The 15,501-nt window shown below is 42.4% G+C and overlaps 1 protein-coding gene and 1 long non-coding RNA gene across 6 annotated transcripts in view; one reads left to right on the top strand and one right to left on the bottom strand.

Annotated features, from left to right (window-relative positions):
• Nucleotides 1-15,501, top strand: part of ITGB3 (integrin subunit beta 3) — a 64,529-nt gene that overhangs the window by 43,617 nt on the left and 5,411 nt on the right. For 2 of the 5 annotated variants that reach the window (XM_025436522.3, XM_025436523.3), the window contains exons 14-15: nucleotides 3,146-3,312; nucleotides 5,222-8,203. The exons of 1 other annotated variant lie outside the window; for it this stretch is intronic. In XM_025436522.3, the coding sequence (XP_025292307.2) occupies nucleotides 3,146-3,312; nucleotides 5,222-5,287 (233 nt within the window). In that variant the 3' untranslated portion in view covers nucleotides 5,288-8,203. Of the gene's footprint in view, nucleotides 1-3,145; nucleotides 3,313-5,221; nucleotides 8,204-15,501 lie in introns of those variants that run through there. 2 more of the 5 variants (XM_049114651.1, XM_025436524.3) reach the window with 2 other exon arrangements.
• LOC118355809 (uncharacterized) lies at nucleotides 9,002-15,210 on the bottom strand. The gene is made up of 3 exons (XR_004818980.2): nucleotides 14,922-15,210; nucleotides 9,944-10,118; nucleotides 9,002-9,301 (listed from the first exon to the last, which is right to left on the bottom strand). It is a non-coding gene; the product is annotated as an uncharacterized LOC118355809 (long non-coding RNA).

Genomic DNA, 15,501 nt, shown 5'->3' on the forward strand with positions numbered 1-15,501 from the left:
ACCCTATCTGCACCTTTGTCCTTTCTCATTTCAGAAGGGTGGTAGGTTCTTGTTTTGGGGTTTAACATCACTTTATCTCTTTCCTTTATGTTTTATTTTTATTTTTTTTAAAGATTCTATTTATTTGTTGACAAGAAACACACACACACACACACACACACACACAGAGAGAATGGCAGAGATGCAGGCAGAGAGATAAGCAGGCTCCATGCAGGGAGCCTGATGTGGGACTCAATCCTGCATCTCCAGGATCACGCCCTGGGCCAAAGGCAGATGCTCAACCACTGAGCCACACAGGAATCCCACTTTATCTCTTTTCTACAATAATCCTTGCTGGTACTTCTGCTATATCACTTACCAAAATCTTTTGACCTGATGTTCTTAGACTGGAGTCCATTACTGGGAGTTGTGGGGAACAAAGATAGTGATAACCTGAGCTGGTACAAGTAACCCCTGGTGGGGTGGTAACTTTTCTGATATAGTTCCTTTTCTCCACATTAGGAGATGGGATCCCAGACCTACATTTCCTTTCTTGTTGCCCTGGAATTCCAAGTTCTGCCTCCCCTCTCACCCACTACCTCCTACCATTTTCAGGGGTTCTGGCTTCAAGCAGAATGTAGTACTTCATATCCTGGAGTATAGAAGGAGATTATTCTCATTCTCTTCCATAACTCATGATCATGCCCATGCAGATGCTCTCCCTGAAGGGCTGGGCCACTTCAGGGCAATAGAGCACTGGCAAAGGGCTTGGCATTGGCTGGGTGGTGTTCGACCTCCATGGAGTGGGATCCCCTGAGGTGAGCCCTCTCACTTCCAGATAGGGTTGCCTGGTAAATACAGTATATCCTATGCAATATTTAGTACATATTTAGGCTAAAAAGTCATTCATTGCTTATCTGAAGTTCACATTTAACTGGATTCCTTATACTTTTGTCAAATCTGCTCGTTCTACCCAGCCTTTCTTGACCTCAGGTCCCTCACCATGGGTCCTCATCACTGTGGCTAGGAGAGCTCTCTAAAGACCACCTGATCTTGTCTTCTGCTTCTAGGAAGCCTGCCATCCACCCCTTTCAGGACAAATGCTTAAAAGATGTTTTTCCCCCGAAGACCTCTTGACATTCTACCTGTCCTGCCCATACTGATATGCAGAATTAAAGAGATTTCACTTTGAGGTTTGAGGGTCAGCCCTATCTTCTAGAGAATTCTTAATTATTTTTCACAGAACTGAGGCCCTTCACTCTTGGGAACTCAGACACTGAGACCTCAGCCTCTCTCCAGATGCCCCTTTAATTATAGACAGGTTATAATTTGGTGGCTTGGGAAATAGCCAGCTTGGGTTTGTGTTGGTGGTTGTTTTTAGATTGTGTGTGGTGAGCACAGTATACATGTTTAGAGAAGAAGGTGGGAGACAGTGTGGAAAGTGGGTGTGACCACCTCTCCAGACCCATCCATATTCACATATCCAAACACCTAATTACATAACACCTGAGAAGTCACTGGAGTGAGGTCACCCATCACACACCCGTGGTTAATGGGAAACAGAGCTCTGCGGAGCATACTCAGCTTGGCCCTCAGAGGGGTGACGCACCTCTGTCTGTTTTGGTTGTTGGCGGGGGTTGAAAAGAAAGTCAGCTCTCAATAGGTTTAGGATTTTAGATGATGAAATATTTTGCAAAGGAGCCCAAAATATTGTCTTGGTTGGCAGGCCTCCTAATCTCTAAGTGTGCTAATAAGGTCAATAGGTTCCCCGCCCTCAGGGATGTGCATATCTGAGTCAAGGTAACAAACACAAATACCTCCAGGAACTAAGCAAATAAATTAGTGAAAACTGTCGGATTTAGCAAGAACAGTAATAATAGTAATAACAGTAATAACAGTAGCTGAAATTTATTGAGCACTGAGTCTCTGCCAGCAGTGTTCTAAATTCTTTAAATATATTTAACTTAATTATTTTTCTAAGTTTTGGAGATCAGTGCTATTACTTTCTATATTTTAAACATGGAGAAATAGGAAACAGACACCCAGAAAGGTTAAATAACAAAACAAAGCAAGTGGTAAGCCAAGATTCAAACCCAGGCAGTTTATCTCCAGAGCCCAAGGTAGCATGGCCTCAATGACAAGTTACATGTTGCTTCTGTTTAGTGGAGAAAGAGAATGATGAGCTCTGGCCAACCAGAAAATGTATCCCATCTAAAGGGGACAGCTGCTCCTCACATCTAATCAGGGCTGCCCTGTGGGTTCCATGTTTCCAGACCTTTTGCTTTATTTTTTATATTTTGATTTTTTTTTAATTTATTTTTTATTGGTGTTCAATTTACTAACATACAGAATAAACCCCAGTGCCCGTCACCCATTCACTCCCACCCCCCGCCCTTCTCCCCTTCTACCACCCCTAGTTCGTTTCCCAGAGTTAGGAGTCTTTACGTTCTGTCTCCCTTTCTGATATTTCCCACACATTTCTTCTCCCTTCCCTTATATTCCCTTTCACAATTATTTATATTCCCCAAATGAATGAGATCATATAATGTTTGTCCTTGATTATTGTTTTTTAAAGCAAAGAAGAAGAATCTGAAATTTTAGGGGGAGAATCTCCTGATTATTCATGTTGCCAACAAAATCAAATTTTTTATTTTTTAATTTTCTTTGATATTTTATTTATTTATTTATGAGAGAGAGAGAGAGAGAGAGAGGCAGAGACACAGGCAGAGGGAGAAGCAGGGTCCATGCAGGGAGCCCGATGCAGGACTTGATCCCGGGTCTCCAGGATCATGCTCTGGGCTGAAGGTGGCGCTAAACCGCTGAGCCACCTGGGCTGCCCAAAATCAAATTTTTAAAATTAAGTTTTCATGTTAATTCCAGTGTAGTTAACATAAAATCAGATTTTTAATAAACACTTGCATAGGTTGGGTTCTGCCATAGGTGACCTGCTTATGACCTCTGATATAAACCACTCAGGAGAGACTATTGCTGTCTTAAAGATTGACACTCCTTCCTTTAAAAAATTAGTTGATGCATTTTATAAGTCTTGTTTCCTTCAGAGAATCTTCTAATAATTTCTTAGTTTGTCGAGAAGTGCTATTCACAGCCAGTTCAAGTGACTTCTGCTGCATTCATAACATCTCTGCTCTATGCTTTCCTCTCACAGAGTGTCCCAAGGGTCCTGACATCCTGGTGGTCCTGCTTTCAGTGATGGGGGCCATTTTGCTCATTGGCCTTGCTACTCTGCTCATCTGGAAGCTCCTCATCACCATCCATGATCGGAAGGAGTTTGCTAAATTTGAGGAAGAGCGAGCCAGAGCAAAATGGGACACAGTAAGAGGCTGGGCTGGGCATTTTCTTCAGTCATTGGTTTGAGAGCCTCAAGTAGAAACAGTACATGTGTAGGGTAGCCAGGCTCAGCTAGCCCATAATTTTCCGGTTAGCCTCTGTTCTGGAAATTGGGAGATGGTCCCATTGTCCTTATTATTCCTGGAAACCACCCAATTCCCTCTCTACCCCATAGTGACCACAGGCCACATTGGTGAGTACTGACGGAACATACATAGGGCCCAGCTCTGCTCTGGACACTGATGCAATGAAATGCAGTGACTTATTCTCCAATTGAGGAAGACAGGACAAACTTGTGAATCCTACATTGAGAACATATAATGTATTATATACCGATGAAGTCCAAAGCATTAAATACAAACAGGAAAAAAAAAAAGCTAGCTAACTTTTGCTGAGGATTCACTTCTTCCATCCCTATAACAGCCCAGGATAGGAGGCAGTGTTATTATTCCCATTTTATAGATAAGGAAATTGAGCACAGAAAGTTTAAACAGCTTGCCCTATTGTGGGAGGGAATTAAGTTATGATAGGAATTATTTTTTGGGCCAGCCTCTTAATAAATATTCTCCCTACAGTTTATTCTGATAGAATTAAATGAAAGAAGCATCTACGGAGAACTTTCTGTATACTTAATTTTTCTCTGTTCTCCTTTGGCTCATCTTCCACATTTTAACTTTTTCCTGGGCCTTCCAAATGGCTTTTGACTCCATCAATGTCCAGGGGGAGGCTGAAAGTTTGTTCCCATTTGATAGTGACTTCAGGCCTTTGTACCCAAGAGCCTCAAGAAACTTGAGATGTTTCTGTTAGTGCAGTGTAGAAATCTGGAACCTCTGAGGAATATGAGAATATGTTGTATTTCTTGAAATGACTCCTAAAAGCTACCAGATCTTATGGGATTTGTCACTTTTTGTTAGAAAATAATTTGGGGGGATCCCTGGGTGGCGCAGCGGTTTGTCGCCTGCCTTTGGCTCAGGGCGCGATCCTGGAGACCCGGGATCGAATCCCACGTCGGGCTCCCGGTGCATGGAGCCTGCTTCTCCCTCTGCCTGTGTCTCTGCCCCCCCCCCCCCTCTCTCTCTCTCTCTCTGTGACTATCATAAATAAATTAAAAAAAAATTAAAAAAAAAGAAAATAATTTGGGTCGTGGTGCCTGAGTGGTGCAGTTGGTTTGACATGTGACTCTTGGTTTCAACTCAGGTCATGATCTCAGGGTTGTAAGATAAGACAGCCCTTGTGTCAGGCTCTGTGCTTAACACAGAGTCTGTTTTAGAGTCTCTCCCTCTTCCCTCCCCCCAAATAAATGAATAAATATTAAAAGAAAAGAATTTGGGAAACCCAGTGAGGGTTTATTTTTAACTGCCAATGTGACAATATGTGGATAGTGCATGGAGGGATGAGATGAGAAAATTTAATTTTAAATTCAAATTAAATTAAAATTTTAACAAATTAAATTATTCTGGGTAAACCCTGTCTTCTCAATTTCAAATATCAGCTATCAGCTGCTACATTTCCGATCTCTGCCCACATCCCCAGCACTGTCAAACCAAAAAATGGGGAGAAGAGCAAAAGAGAGAGTTCAGGAGAGAGGCAAGAGATCAATAATGGTGAAAAGAGATCCTGAAATGTTTGGTGATCATCAAAAAGTAATGGGCTGGATTCAACCTCTTAGACATAGCCCCAGAATGGCATTCCCCCTTCTCTCTGCTTTTCTTTCCTATCCCCTCCCATCTTCAGAGTGAATATGGGGGTACAATGAACATTAAGTGGTTCGTCAGTGGTATATCCCACTCAGAGAAGGGTGTCTTGTGTAAACTTTTCAGATGAAATGTAACCCTTGGAGGGTAGGGAAGAGTCAAGGAATTTGCTGTAAGACACTTCTCTGCTCTTTCCACAGGCCAACAACCCACTGTATAAAGAGGCCACATCCACTTTTACCAACATCACCTACCGGGGCACTTAACACCAAGGAGCCATCCTCAGATCACTATCAGTCTGTCCCAGAATTGTGGACATCTCTGCTGTCATGTTTACAGGGAACAGTATCTGTGGGGCGGGATTGGGGGCTGGTTGTGGGGTGGGTTGGAGGAATGGCAGCATGCGGAGGTGTGGCTCTGTGTGTGTGTGTGTGTGTGTCTGTGTGAGTGTGTTGCGTGTGGGGGAATGTGTAATTTAAAGTTTGTGGTGTGTCCCAGGTCAGCGGAACTCCTCAGCCTTTATCCACAGAATGCCTCCTTCAGGGATCTTTCCTGCTTAACCTGAGGGTGACATAGCTGAGCAGGTGTTCATTACCTCAGTGAGAAGCCAGCTCTCCTTTCCAGGCCATTTTTTCTGAAGAGAAGGGCAGGGCTGAGTCTCTCATTCCAGAGGAAGCGGCCTTGATTCTACTTTGAGTTTATGGTTCTCAGGCCTGACTCTCAGTGGCTCTGATAGCAACTGCTGGGCTTGGCAGTCTTGTGTCAGCTAGGCCTTTATCTCCTTTCCCTTCCCTCAGGCTGAAGGAGAAATCAGAGGCAAGCTGAACCATCAGAGTTGCCTGTGCCTTTTGCCATCACCTCAATCCAGTATGGTTCCCTCATAAAGGGAGTCCTTGCTAGCAATTGTGTTGGGAGTGAGGATGGTAGGGCTACTCAGGGGTCGTGCATGGCCTGGATGAATGTGCCAGGGTCCCCAGTTCATAATCATAACCCTTAAGATTTGTCTCATTGGCAGCTCCACCCTAGAAGTTCGTTTAGAAGTGCGTCACCCTTAGACCAGCATCACTTCTTTACCTTCCACTTCCACACTCTCACTGCTGTAAACATACTGGGAATTTCTTTCATGACCAAATGCTTTTCCTCCCAGGGTGAGTGCTACGATTAGAGCCCGAGGTCTGGCCCCACTCTTCAGGCCCTCCCCGCCTTGTCCAAGGCACCTCCACACACCCAACCTGGTGCTAACGTGTGCTACATTCATCCATGCGGCTGATTACATTTATCTACCTCTTGGCTGTCTTGTGAATGAATAGTTCCCATGGGTCTCTGAGTCTGATGGGAATAAGTGCCACATTTGGAATGATGGACCAGTTGTATCAGCATGTGTGGCCTATTCTCTTATGGGCTGGGCAACCTCATTTTAACTCAGTCTTTAATTTGGGAGGCTGTGACTGCAATTTTATTTTATTTTTTCATTGGGTCACCTGAAACCATGATGAGGCTTGTTTAATCTAAAGGAATATGTATATAAACACACTCGCATATACTTGTAATTTTATTTGATGGTGAGGAGGGTGAATATTAAAAAAAAAACAAAACCTACACAGACTTGGACTGGATACAAACCCTCCCACTTGGCATCATTCATAGCAAGTTGCTGCTCAGTTGCTAGGTCTGTAAGGGCTCTCTCATTCTGGAAGCCTTTGGGGATGGACCCATGGGCATGTTGGGCTCTTTCTAAGGAGATGGAATACAGGCTGTTCTTTTTTCCTAGCCATAACAGTTGCTCCGTTGGTGTTTACCTTAGTCTAACATTAACAACTATCTTCACTGCCATTCATCAAGAAAAAGGGAAGGACCTATACACAGTGGTCTGATGATCAGAGAAATCTAAGCCCTAGCCTCAGTGTTGCAGCTAAGGAATTTTTAACTTCGATTAAGGCAAGTCTCCCTGGGGCTCAATTTTCTAGTTTGAAAAATGGTAGGCTTGGACCAGCCACTCTAGAAGGTCTCTTACAGTATTGATATTCTAAGATGCTGGGACTTCCTGAGACATCAAACGTACAGTCAAGATTCTGTGAGATGTTGTTACTATTTGTTGTTATAGTTGGGAGATCTGAGAGACCTGGCTTTGACAAGCGCAGATATCATTCCATATCACCTTTCCCAATGAAAGAGCCTCATTCTATCCTCTCTTAGAACACCTTCCCCAACATTTTTTTTTATTTTCATTGATGTTTTTTTAATAATAAATTTATTTTTTATTGGTGTTCAATTTGCCAACATATAGAAAAACACCCAGTGCCCTTCCTCAACATTTGTTAGCAGTTACATCTCCTGATGTAGCACTCAAGCTCCACTTAGTTTATTATTTCCTAGTTCACTTTGCACACATTTGCATCCATGCATATGGAAGAGGCATCCGTAAGAAGTAGCTGAAATATATATTCTGTATTCATGTGTTAACATTGAGAATAAGCCTTGGAATTAGAAATGGGGCAAATGACTGAGCCTTGTCTCACCCATGGATTACCCTTTAGTGAAGGGGATGGAAGTGCAGTAGAGGGATGGTAGTACAGTAGAGGGTTGGGTCCAAGAAGTTTCAAACCTAACTATATCCTTTGGCTACTGAGACAAGAGTCTATTAGAGTAGTAGTTGGACATTTTATTTAGATAAGATGGTTTATATGAAGAAACTATATCAAAAGAGGAAGAACATATATTTATAAGATTAAAATAATCAGTAGGACTCTTGTCTGAGCTTCTGGAACGAGGCTTCTAGGTTTTAAAAGACCAATACTCTTTGTCTGTATATGGGGAGAACCTGTTCACGAGATAGCAAAGAAAAGTCAGTTTTGGCATCACATGGGGTGAACATCTAAATAGTATTTTGGCATCAGCACAGCCCCAAAAGGTTATTATTCATGCTCAGCTCCTCTGGAAATAATTTATGTTCAATCTCAGGGTCTGTGGACAGTAATGGGAAGCTCTGAACGTTCCTTACAAGTTGTCCCATAAGGAGTCAGTTCTTTACCTCTCAGATATTCTTAGACCATCCATGACTTCAAGATACTTTTCTTTGTTAAGTATTCCTGGTTGAAATGACTTAAGTGCCTTCCTGACTTCCCAGCCACCCCTCTGTTTGAGTTGTGCAACAGTGAATTAAATGTGTTTTCCAAAACGAATTGACCTAAGCCTGCCCAGTTCTTCCTGTGTTGTTCTTTCTGTTTTCTTTGGGTGAAAAGAGTAAGTGTCGTTGCCTCAAAAATGATTATTTTAGAACAAGCATGTTTCCAAATGTAACCAAATGATGACTGCTACAGGAACTGAAGTTTGCTCAGAGCCCAGAGTTTTTCTTAGACTTTAAACATTTTCAAAATAAATAGGTTATTACAGTTTCTAAGAGTTAGAGTTGTTTTGCTTTTTAATTGGGGATATTTTTTGGAACTTGTGTGATCTCAATAGAACAGACTGTCAATTCAGCCTAGGTTTTGTTTGCGGGAGGCATACATCGGTACAGTAAAGGCTTAAGGGAAGATGATTTACACTCAACTTTTATATAAGGAATTGGGTCTCAGACCGTAGGTCTCAAGGACCAGCAGCCTCTGTATCATCTGGGAAGTTGTTAGTAATATAAATGCACAGGCCACACCCCAGAACTACTAACCCAGAAAATCTGGGAGTGGGGCTCAGTGTTCTCTCTCAGTAAGCCCTCCCAGTGATTCTGTTGCATACATAAGGAGTCACATACCCATACTTCTGGCTTAATAAGTTTTCAGTAAGTCAGTTCAGTTATTAAAAGATCATGAACATAGCTTGATAGATTAAGAAAACCAAGTATCTACCCACATAACATGAAGATTTACTTTTGACCCATTTTCCAGGTTAAGTGATCAAAGGCTTCTTGGGATCACGCACAGCCACAAATTCCCATGAAAAACTAAAAGAAGTAATAGATCAAAATCAGAGGAATAAAAAAAAAAAAAAAAACAACCAACAGGATCCTTGGCAGGCATCTAAGAAGACTTTTATTCACAGGGGATGGGATCAATATCTTCATTTTTAGTGTTATCATTCTATAGGATAAGACTTTAGAATTTGTAACTTTGGGCCACCTGGGTGGCTCAGTGGTTGAGTGGCTGTCTTTGGCTCAGGTTGTGATCCTAGGGTCCTGGGATCAAGTCCCGCATAAGGCTCCTTGCAGGAAGCTTGTTTCTCCCTTTGCCTGTGTTTCTGCCTCTCTTTGCCTCTCTCTGTGTCTCTCATGAATAAACAGGTAAAATCTTAAAAAAAAAAAAAGAATTTTTAACTTGACTTTGCTATTTAAAATGTATTGAGCATCAACAGTACAGGATTGAAGTACACTCAAAATCTTTGCCTTTGAATCTTGCATTCCTTATGTAACATACATTTTAAAAAACACATTACATGACATCATAAAAAAGATTATGTGAACATACACTGAGTCCTTTTATGGTGAAATTTTGTAAGACTCACTATATTTACATTATGATAACTGATGACTAAATGTCTGGATGAAAATGGAGGACTTTCTGTGAAAATGAAATGAAAAGCTACATGTCAAATCACATTGGTAATCCCCCAACTCTTGACCTCTGCAGTCTGAATTACTACTACTATAGTAGTAGCCATTCTAATGACCATTGGGACAAATTATAAGCAGATTGTCTTGGAATTATAGGGCACTCCTTTTTCACATTGATGTAAGGAAACAATAATATGCGCTTTTCAAGGAAGCCATTTAATACTTATTGAAAAATAACTTCTATTTGGTTTTGTAATTTATTTCTGGAAATGCATTTCTAATTTTTTGTAGTTTGACTAAATTATACAAGGAGGTAGTTTTAAATGCTTGTGGTTGGGGTTAACTATATTGTTAAATAAAATTTTAAAAGTCCACTTACCATCACTCCTAACATTTACTTAGCATGTGAGAAGAAAATTGTCAGGAACATGATTGTGTTCCTTACAACTGCTGTCATAGTGAGGTCTCTCCAATCTCTTGCAGAGAGGAAACATTTTCCATCAGCTGTGTATCTTCTGACAGTACATCAAAGAATGCTCACAGAATATAAGTATCTAGAAATTAACATATAGGAAGTTTAAGAGTCTTTAGGCAAAAATCTCCATAGTAAATTATTCTTTATCAGTACCCCTGAAACGAACTTTGTAAGAAAAAAATTTCACCATTCATTGTGTTTTATATAACGTATTAGTTGGTTTTTCCTGTGACTCATACACAATTGGCATGATTCTTTGGAGAGATTAGAGTGTTGGGTGTGTAAACATCATTCGGTGGCCAATGAAAATACCTCATTAAGAAAAAGGAAAAACGTTGATGGACATATGCTAGACTTTGCTTTTCCCAACCTTTATAATCACCCATTGTGACAGAGGTTGCTAATTGTGCCCCCATATCTGTTTTCACTTCTCACATATTATTAGAACTTCTAATTTTCAGTTAGACATATGGCTGCCCAGAATAAAGACTGTTTCTCAGCTTCTCTTGCAGCTAGGTGTGCCATGTCTATCTCATAGACAGTGAGATGTAAATGGAAGAGGTGCATACGACTTCCAGTAAGTGCCACTAAAGGGAAGGAGCATGCCTTTCTTCTCCCTTTCCTTTTTCAGGAAGGATGGAATGTAAAGATAATAGCTAGAATTTAAGCAGACGTTATGGATCAAGATGTGACCTAAGGAATTGTAGTAGTTTTTTTTTTTTTTTTTGCTACATAACAAAGTATCCGACAGTTTAGCAGCTTAAAACAATAAACACCATCTCACAGTTTCTGTGGCATGTCATCTGGCTTCTCCCCAAGTGAGTAATCCAACAGACAGCAAGGAGGAAGCTGTAATGTCTTTTATGACTTAATTTTAAGTTTAATAAATTATAATTTTTATTATATATTTATTTATTATTTTAAAAAGATTTTATTTATTTATTCAGAGAGAGAGAGAGAGAGAGAGAGAGGCAGAGTCACAGGCAGAGGGAGAAGCAGGCTCCATGCAGGGAGCCCGACGTGGGACTCGATCCTGGGTCTCCAGGATCACACCCCGGGCTACAGGCCGCTCTAAACTGCTGTGCCACCAGGGCTTCCCTATAACTTAATTTTTAAAAAAGATATATTTGTTTGAGAGAGATCAGGGGAGAGGGGCAGGAGAAAGGGGTAAAGAGAGTCTTAAGCAGACTCCAGGCAGAGGGCAGAACCCAATATGGAGCTTGATCTCATGACCCTGAGATCATAACCTAAGCTGAAACCAAGAGGCAGGCATTTAACCAACTACACCACCCAGGCACCCCTATGACTTAATTTTTGTTTTGTTTTAAAGATTTATTTGAGAGAGAGAAAGAGAGAGTATGAGCAGAGGGAAGAGCAGAAGGAGACAGAGAATCTCAAACAGACTTCCCACTGAGCATGGGAGCCAGATACAGGGCTTGGTCTCAGAGCTCTGAGATCATGACCTGATCTGAAATTGACAGTTGGACACCCAGCCGGCTGAGCCACCCAGGTGCCCCATGACTTAGTTTTGTAAATTATCACAATCCTGAAGTGTCATATCATCACTTGTGCCATACTCTATTCATTATAAGTAGCTCACTACATCTAGCCCATATTCCACATTCAAGAAGAGTGGACTAGATGCCACTTCTTGAAGAGATGAGCATTGTGGTAGATAGAATCATTGCCCAAGGTATCCATGTTCTGGTCCCTAGAACTAGTGAATATGTTACCTTGCATGGAATAAAGGATTTTGTTGATATAATTAAGAATAGAAACAGGGGAATTTAATAGATTATTTGGGTAGTCTTAATATCAGAAGAGTTTTTATAAGAGGAAGGTAAGAGGGTCAGAATGAGAGTAGGAAATGTAATGATGGGAACAGGTCGGAGTGAGGTGGCCATGAGTAAAGGAATGCAGATAGCCCCTAGAAGCTGGGAAAAGTAAGAATACATTTTCCTTTAGAGTCTTCAGGAATGCAGCCTTTATTTTTAGCTCTGCAAGACCAATTTTGGACTTCAGACCTCCAGAAATGTAAGATAGTAAATTGTTTAAGCCACTAAGCTTGTGATAATTTGTTATAGTGATAGGAATAAACTAATACACGAAAGAATTTGTGGACATATTTTAAAACTGCCACAGTCCACCCTCTGGTCACAAATTATAGTCCTCCCACATGCAAAATGCACTCATCTCTCCCAAGGCCCCAGAGTTGTATGCCATTCTAGCATTCATTCAAAGTTCAGTCTTGTCCACTACATTAGGTCCTGGGGCAGATGAAACTTTTTGGATATAGATCCTTTTTTTTTTTTTTTTTTTTTTAGTTCCTTATATTCATCCATGTGAATATGTACCTCTCTATTTGAAGCCCTACAGAAAAAAAAGCTATATGCTTCCTTCCTACAACAACCAATGTAAAAGATAAGGTAACTGCTACAGACACTCCCATTCTAACAAGCAGAAAACAGGAGGTTCGCAGAAGCCCCCAGTCCATAGCAATTCTTAAATTCACTGGGTATAGATTCACAGTTCCATATTCAAGCCCTGGGAATAATTCTCCACGGATTTTCATTCTACTCTCTAGGCTCTTGGTTTTACCCTGTAAGTCATCTTTTTCCCATTAAAGGTAGTGTATGTTGTAAATGGTTTTCTCAACCTGCTGCCTGCTAATAGAATTGAGGGTCCAAAGGCCTTTTTCCTTTTTGTACTCTGACTCAGCCCAAGCTGGCAGTGTTTCTTTTTTTTTTTTTTAAGATTTATTTATTTATTTATGATAGACATAGAGAGAGAAAGAGAGGCAGAGACACAGGAGAAGGGAGAAGCAGGCTCCATGCCGGGAGCCCGACGTGGGACTCGATCCCTGGACTCCAGGATCGCGCCCTGGGCCAAAGGCAGGCGCTAAACCGCTGAGCCACCCAGGGATCCCCGCTGGCAGTGTTTCTGATAATACAGTAGTCTTTTTTAAAAAAAATTGTGAATCTCCTGTGAATCTTTTTGAGTTTTAGACCATGAGATAAAAGCCTTATCGATAAATATCTGTGAGCTAAATCTTTTTGTACCTTCTGCAAAAGTCTTAAGATTCTTAGAGGTCATATTATTTGAATGAGACTATCCAAGACTCATAACCTTTTCTTTTTTTAAGATTTATTTATTCATGAGAGAGAGAGAGAGAGAGAGAGAGGCAGAGACATAGGCTGAGGGAAAAGCAGGCTCCCCACAGGGAGCCCAAGGGGGGACTTGATCTGGATTCTGGGATCACGCCCTGAGCTGAAGGCAGATGCTCAACCTCTGAGCCACCCAGGCGTCCCCCAAGAGTCATAACCTTAAAATCTTTACAGAGGCTTTTGCCTGATTAAAGGGTACTTGCACTACCCCACTTAAGCCGTCGCTGCAATGAAAGGCAGTGGAGCAATAAGATAGAAGACAGTGCCTACAACTATGGTAAACAATTATCTGCTCCCCTGAGTGACTATCTCTGAACCTCCTGAATGTGAGAAATAAAATTCTATCTTGCTTAGGCCACCATTTTTAGGAATTTTCTGTTACTGGTAAAAGAATCTAATCCTAATTAATACACTCTTGGTGCTATTTTAGTGGGGAGGTGGTCTGTGAAACTAATACAGAAACTAACTCAGCAGATTCAGTACTAAAAACTACAAATGTTCAAGATTTGTGAAGCATCCACAACCTTTTGATCAACACACAGACTGAAACCATTTATAATCCTTACACATTAGAAGTTTATGCTTTATGAATAGGTGGAAAATGGGCTGAGTTCATCAATAGAGGTGACTAAACAGTGGAAGGGGGGAAAGTGAGGAAGTAGGGAGTGGTGGGTGGGGTGTTGACAGAAAAGACATGGTCTCAGAACTCAGATTCTTTACAGACTGTTTAGGGAGATAAATCAGATACATGTTAAAAGTACTAGAGAATACCTACAGAGCAAGATTTAAGATGCAAACAGGCATAGTATATATACAAACAGGCACAGTAGATCTCTGGAGGAATTAACTATTTTAGCATTTATTGAGCACACTACCTATACATTTTTGAATTATCACAATCCTGAATGAGAAAATTGATGCTTAAAGAGCCTAAGTAGTTTGCTCCACTGCATACAGTAAGTAGGATAATGACTGAATAATTGTATTCGAATAGATCTTTTTTTAAACGATTTTATTTATTTATTCATGAAAGACAGAGAGGCAGAGACATAGGCTCCCTATGGGGAGCCTGATGTGGGGCTTGCTCCCAGCTCCCTGGGATCATGACCTGAGCTGAAGGCAGACGCTCAACCACTGAGCCACCCAGGTGCCCTGAATATATCTGTCTCTGAAGCCCACGCTGTTCACCACGATGTTACCAACATAGGGCTCAGGCTGGATCAATTAATGTTAATAAATTTATCTACACATAAAGAAAACATACCTTAAATCGTGGGCTTTTGGGGGAAAATATTTGCAAAATGCTCCTTGATAGAACATTTGCAACTTTAGCAAACCTTAAAAATGATTAATTTCACTGAATTGGACTCATAAATTTTAGTGACCTCATAATCAGGGCAATTCATGAAAAATCGCTTTGAGTCTATTACCAATATCATCTGGGCTCTAGGATGCACACACACACACAAGAAGTTGATTTTCAAAGAAAAACAAAGTAAAAAAACAAGTCTCTTCCCAAAGGAAGCGTTTTGCCTCCGAAAGGCAGCCTGGAACTCATTTCAGCCAAGTAGCGGAACAAGTGGCTTTCTGCTGCTGTGCGTTATGCAGGAGCAGAGACCGCGAAGGACCGAATGTTTTAGAAGGGAGGGCGGGAAGTACTCCGAGGATGGATAGAAGATAACACTGAGAAGTAGTGAGACTGGGGTCAGACGGCTCACCAGAGAACCAGGAGAGCCTTAGGAAGCACCGGGAGTGCCGGATGGAGGGCGAAATCGAGGTGCCGTGGCGGTGGGGGGCGAGGGGAGGAAAGCCCGCACGGAACAGCCCCGCCACTCGCGCCACTCGCGTCTGGGCCGCCGAGCCCGGCTGGGGGAAGTCACAGGCCCTTGTGAGGTGGGGTGGAGCGGCGGGGCCGCAGCGCAGTCCAGTCGGCGCGGAGGCGGCGGCGAGCTGAGCCGCTCCCCGCGGCCCCGGACCCCTGCGCGGCGGCTGGAGAGCCAGCCAGGGTTCCGCACGCATCCAGCCCCGGGGCTCGGTGGGCGGAGCGTCGGCCCCAGTCAGGTGACCTGGGGGCGGGGCCTCGCCGCGCGGGAACTCGGGAAGGCGGCAGAGTCAGAGCGCCGTGCTGCGCGAGGTGCTGTGGGGCTTGAGGCGACGACCTACCTATCCGGGCGGTTTAGGGCACCCGGCCGTGAGGCGCGAGGCGGGTACACCCCCGGGAGCCCAGGAGGTCCACGGTGTGAGCCTCAGGGGACAGAGGTAGGGAGGCAAAGACTTGCTGTGAGAGGAGAAGAGGAG

Source organism: Canis lupus, chromosome 9 (genome assembly GCF_003254725.2).
Source record: "Canis lupus dingo isolate Sandy chromosome 9, ASM325472v2, whole genome shotgun sequence".
Taxonomy (NCBI): domain Eukaryota; kingdom Metazoa; phylum Chordata; class Mammalia; order Carnivora; family Canidae; genus Canis; species Canis lupus.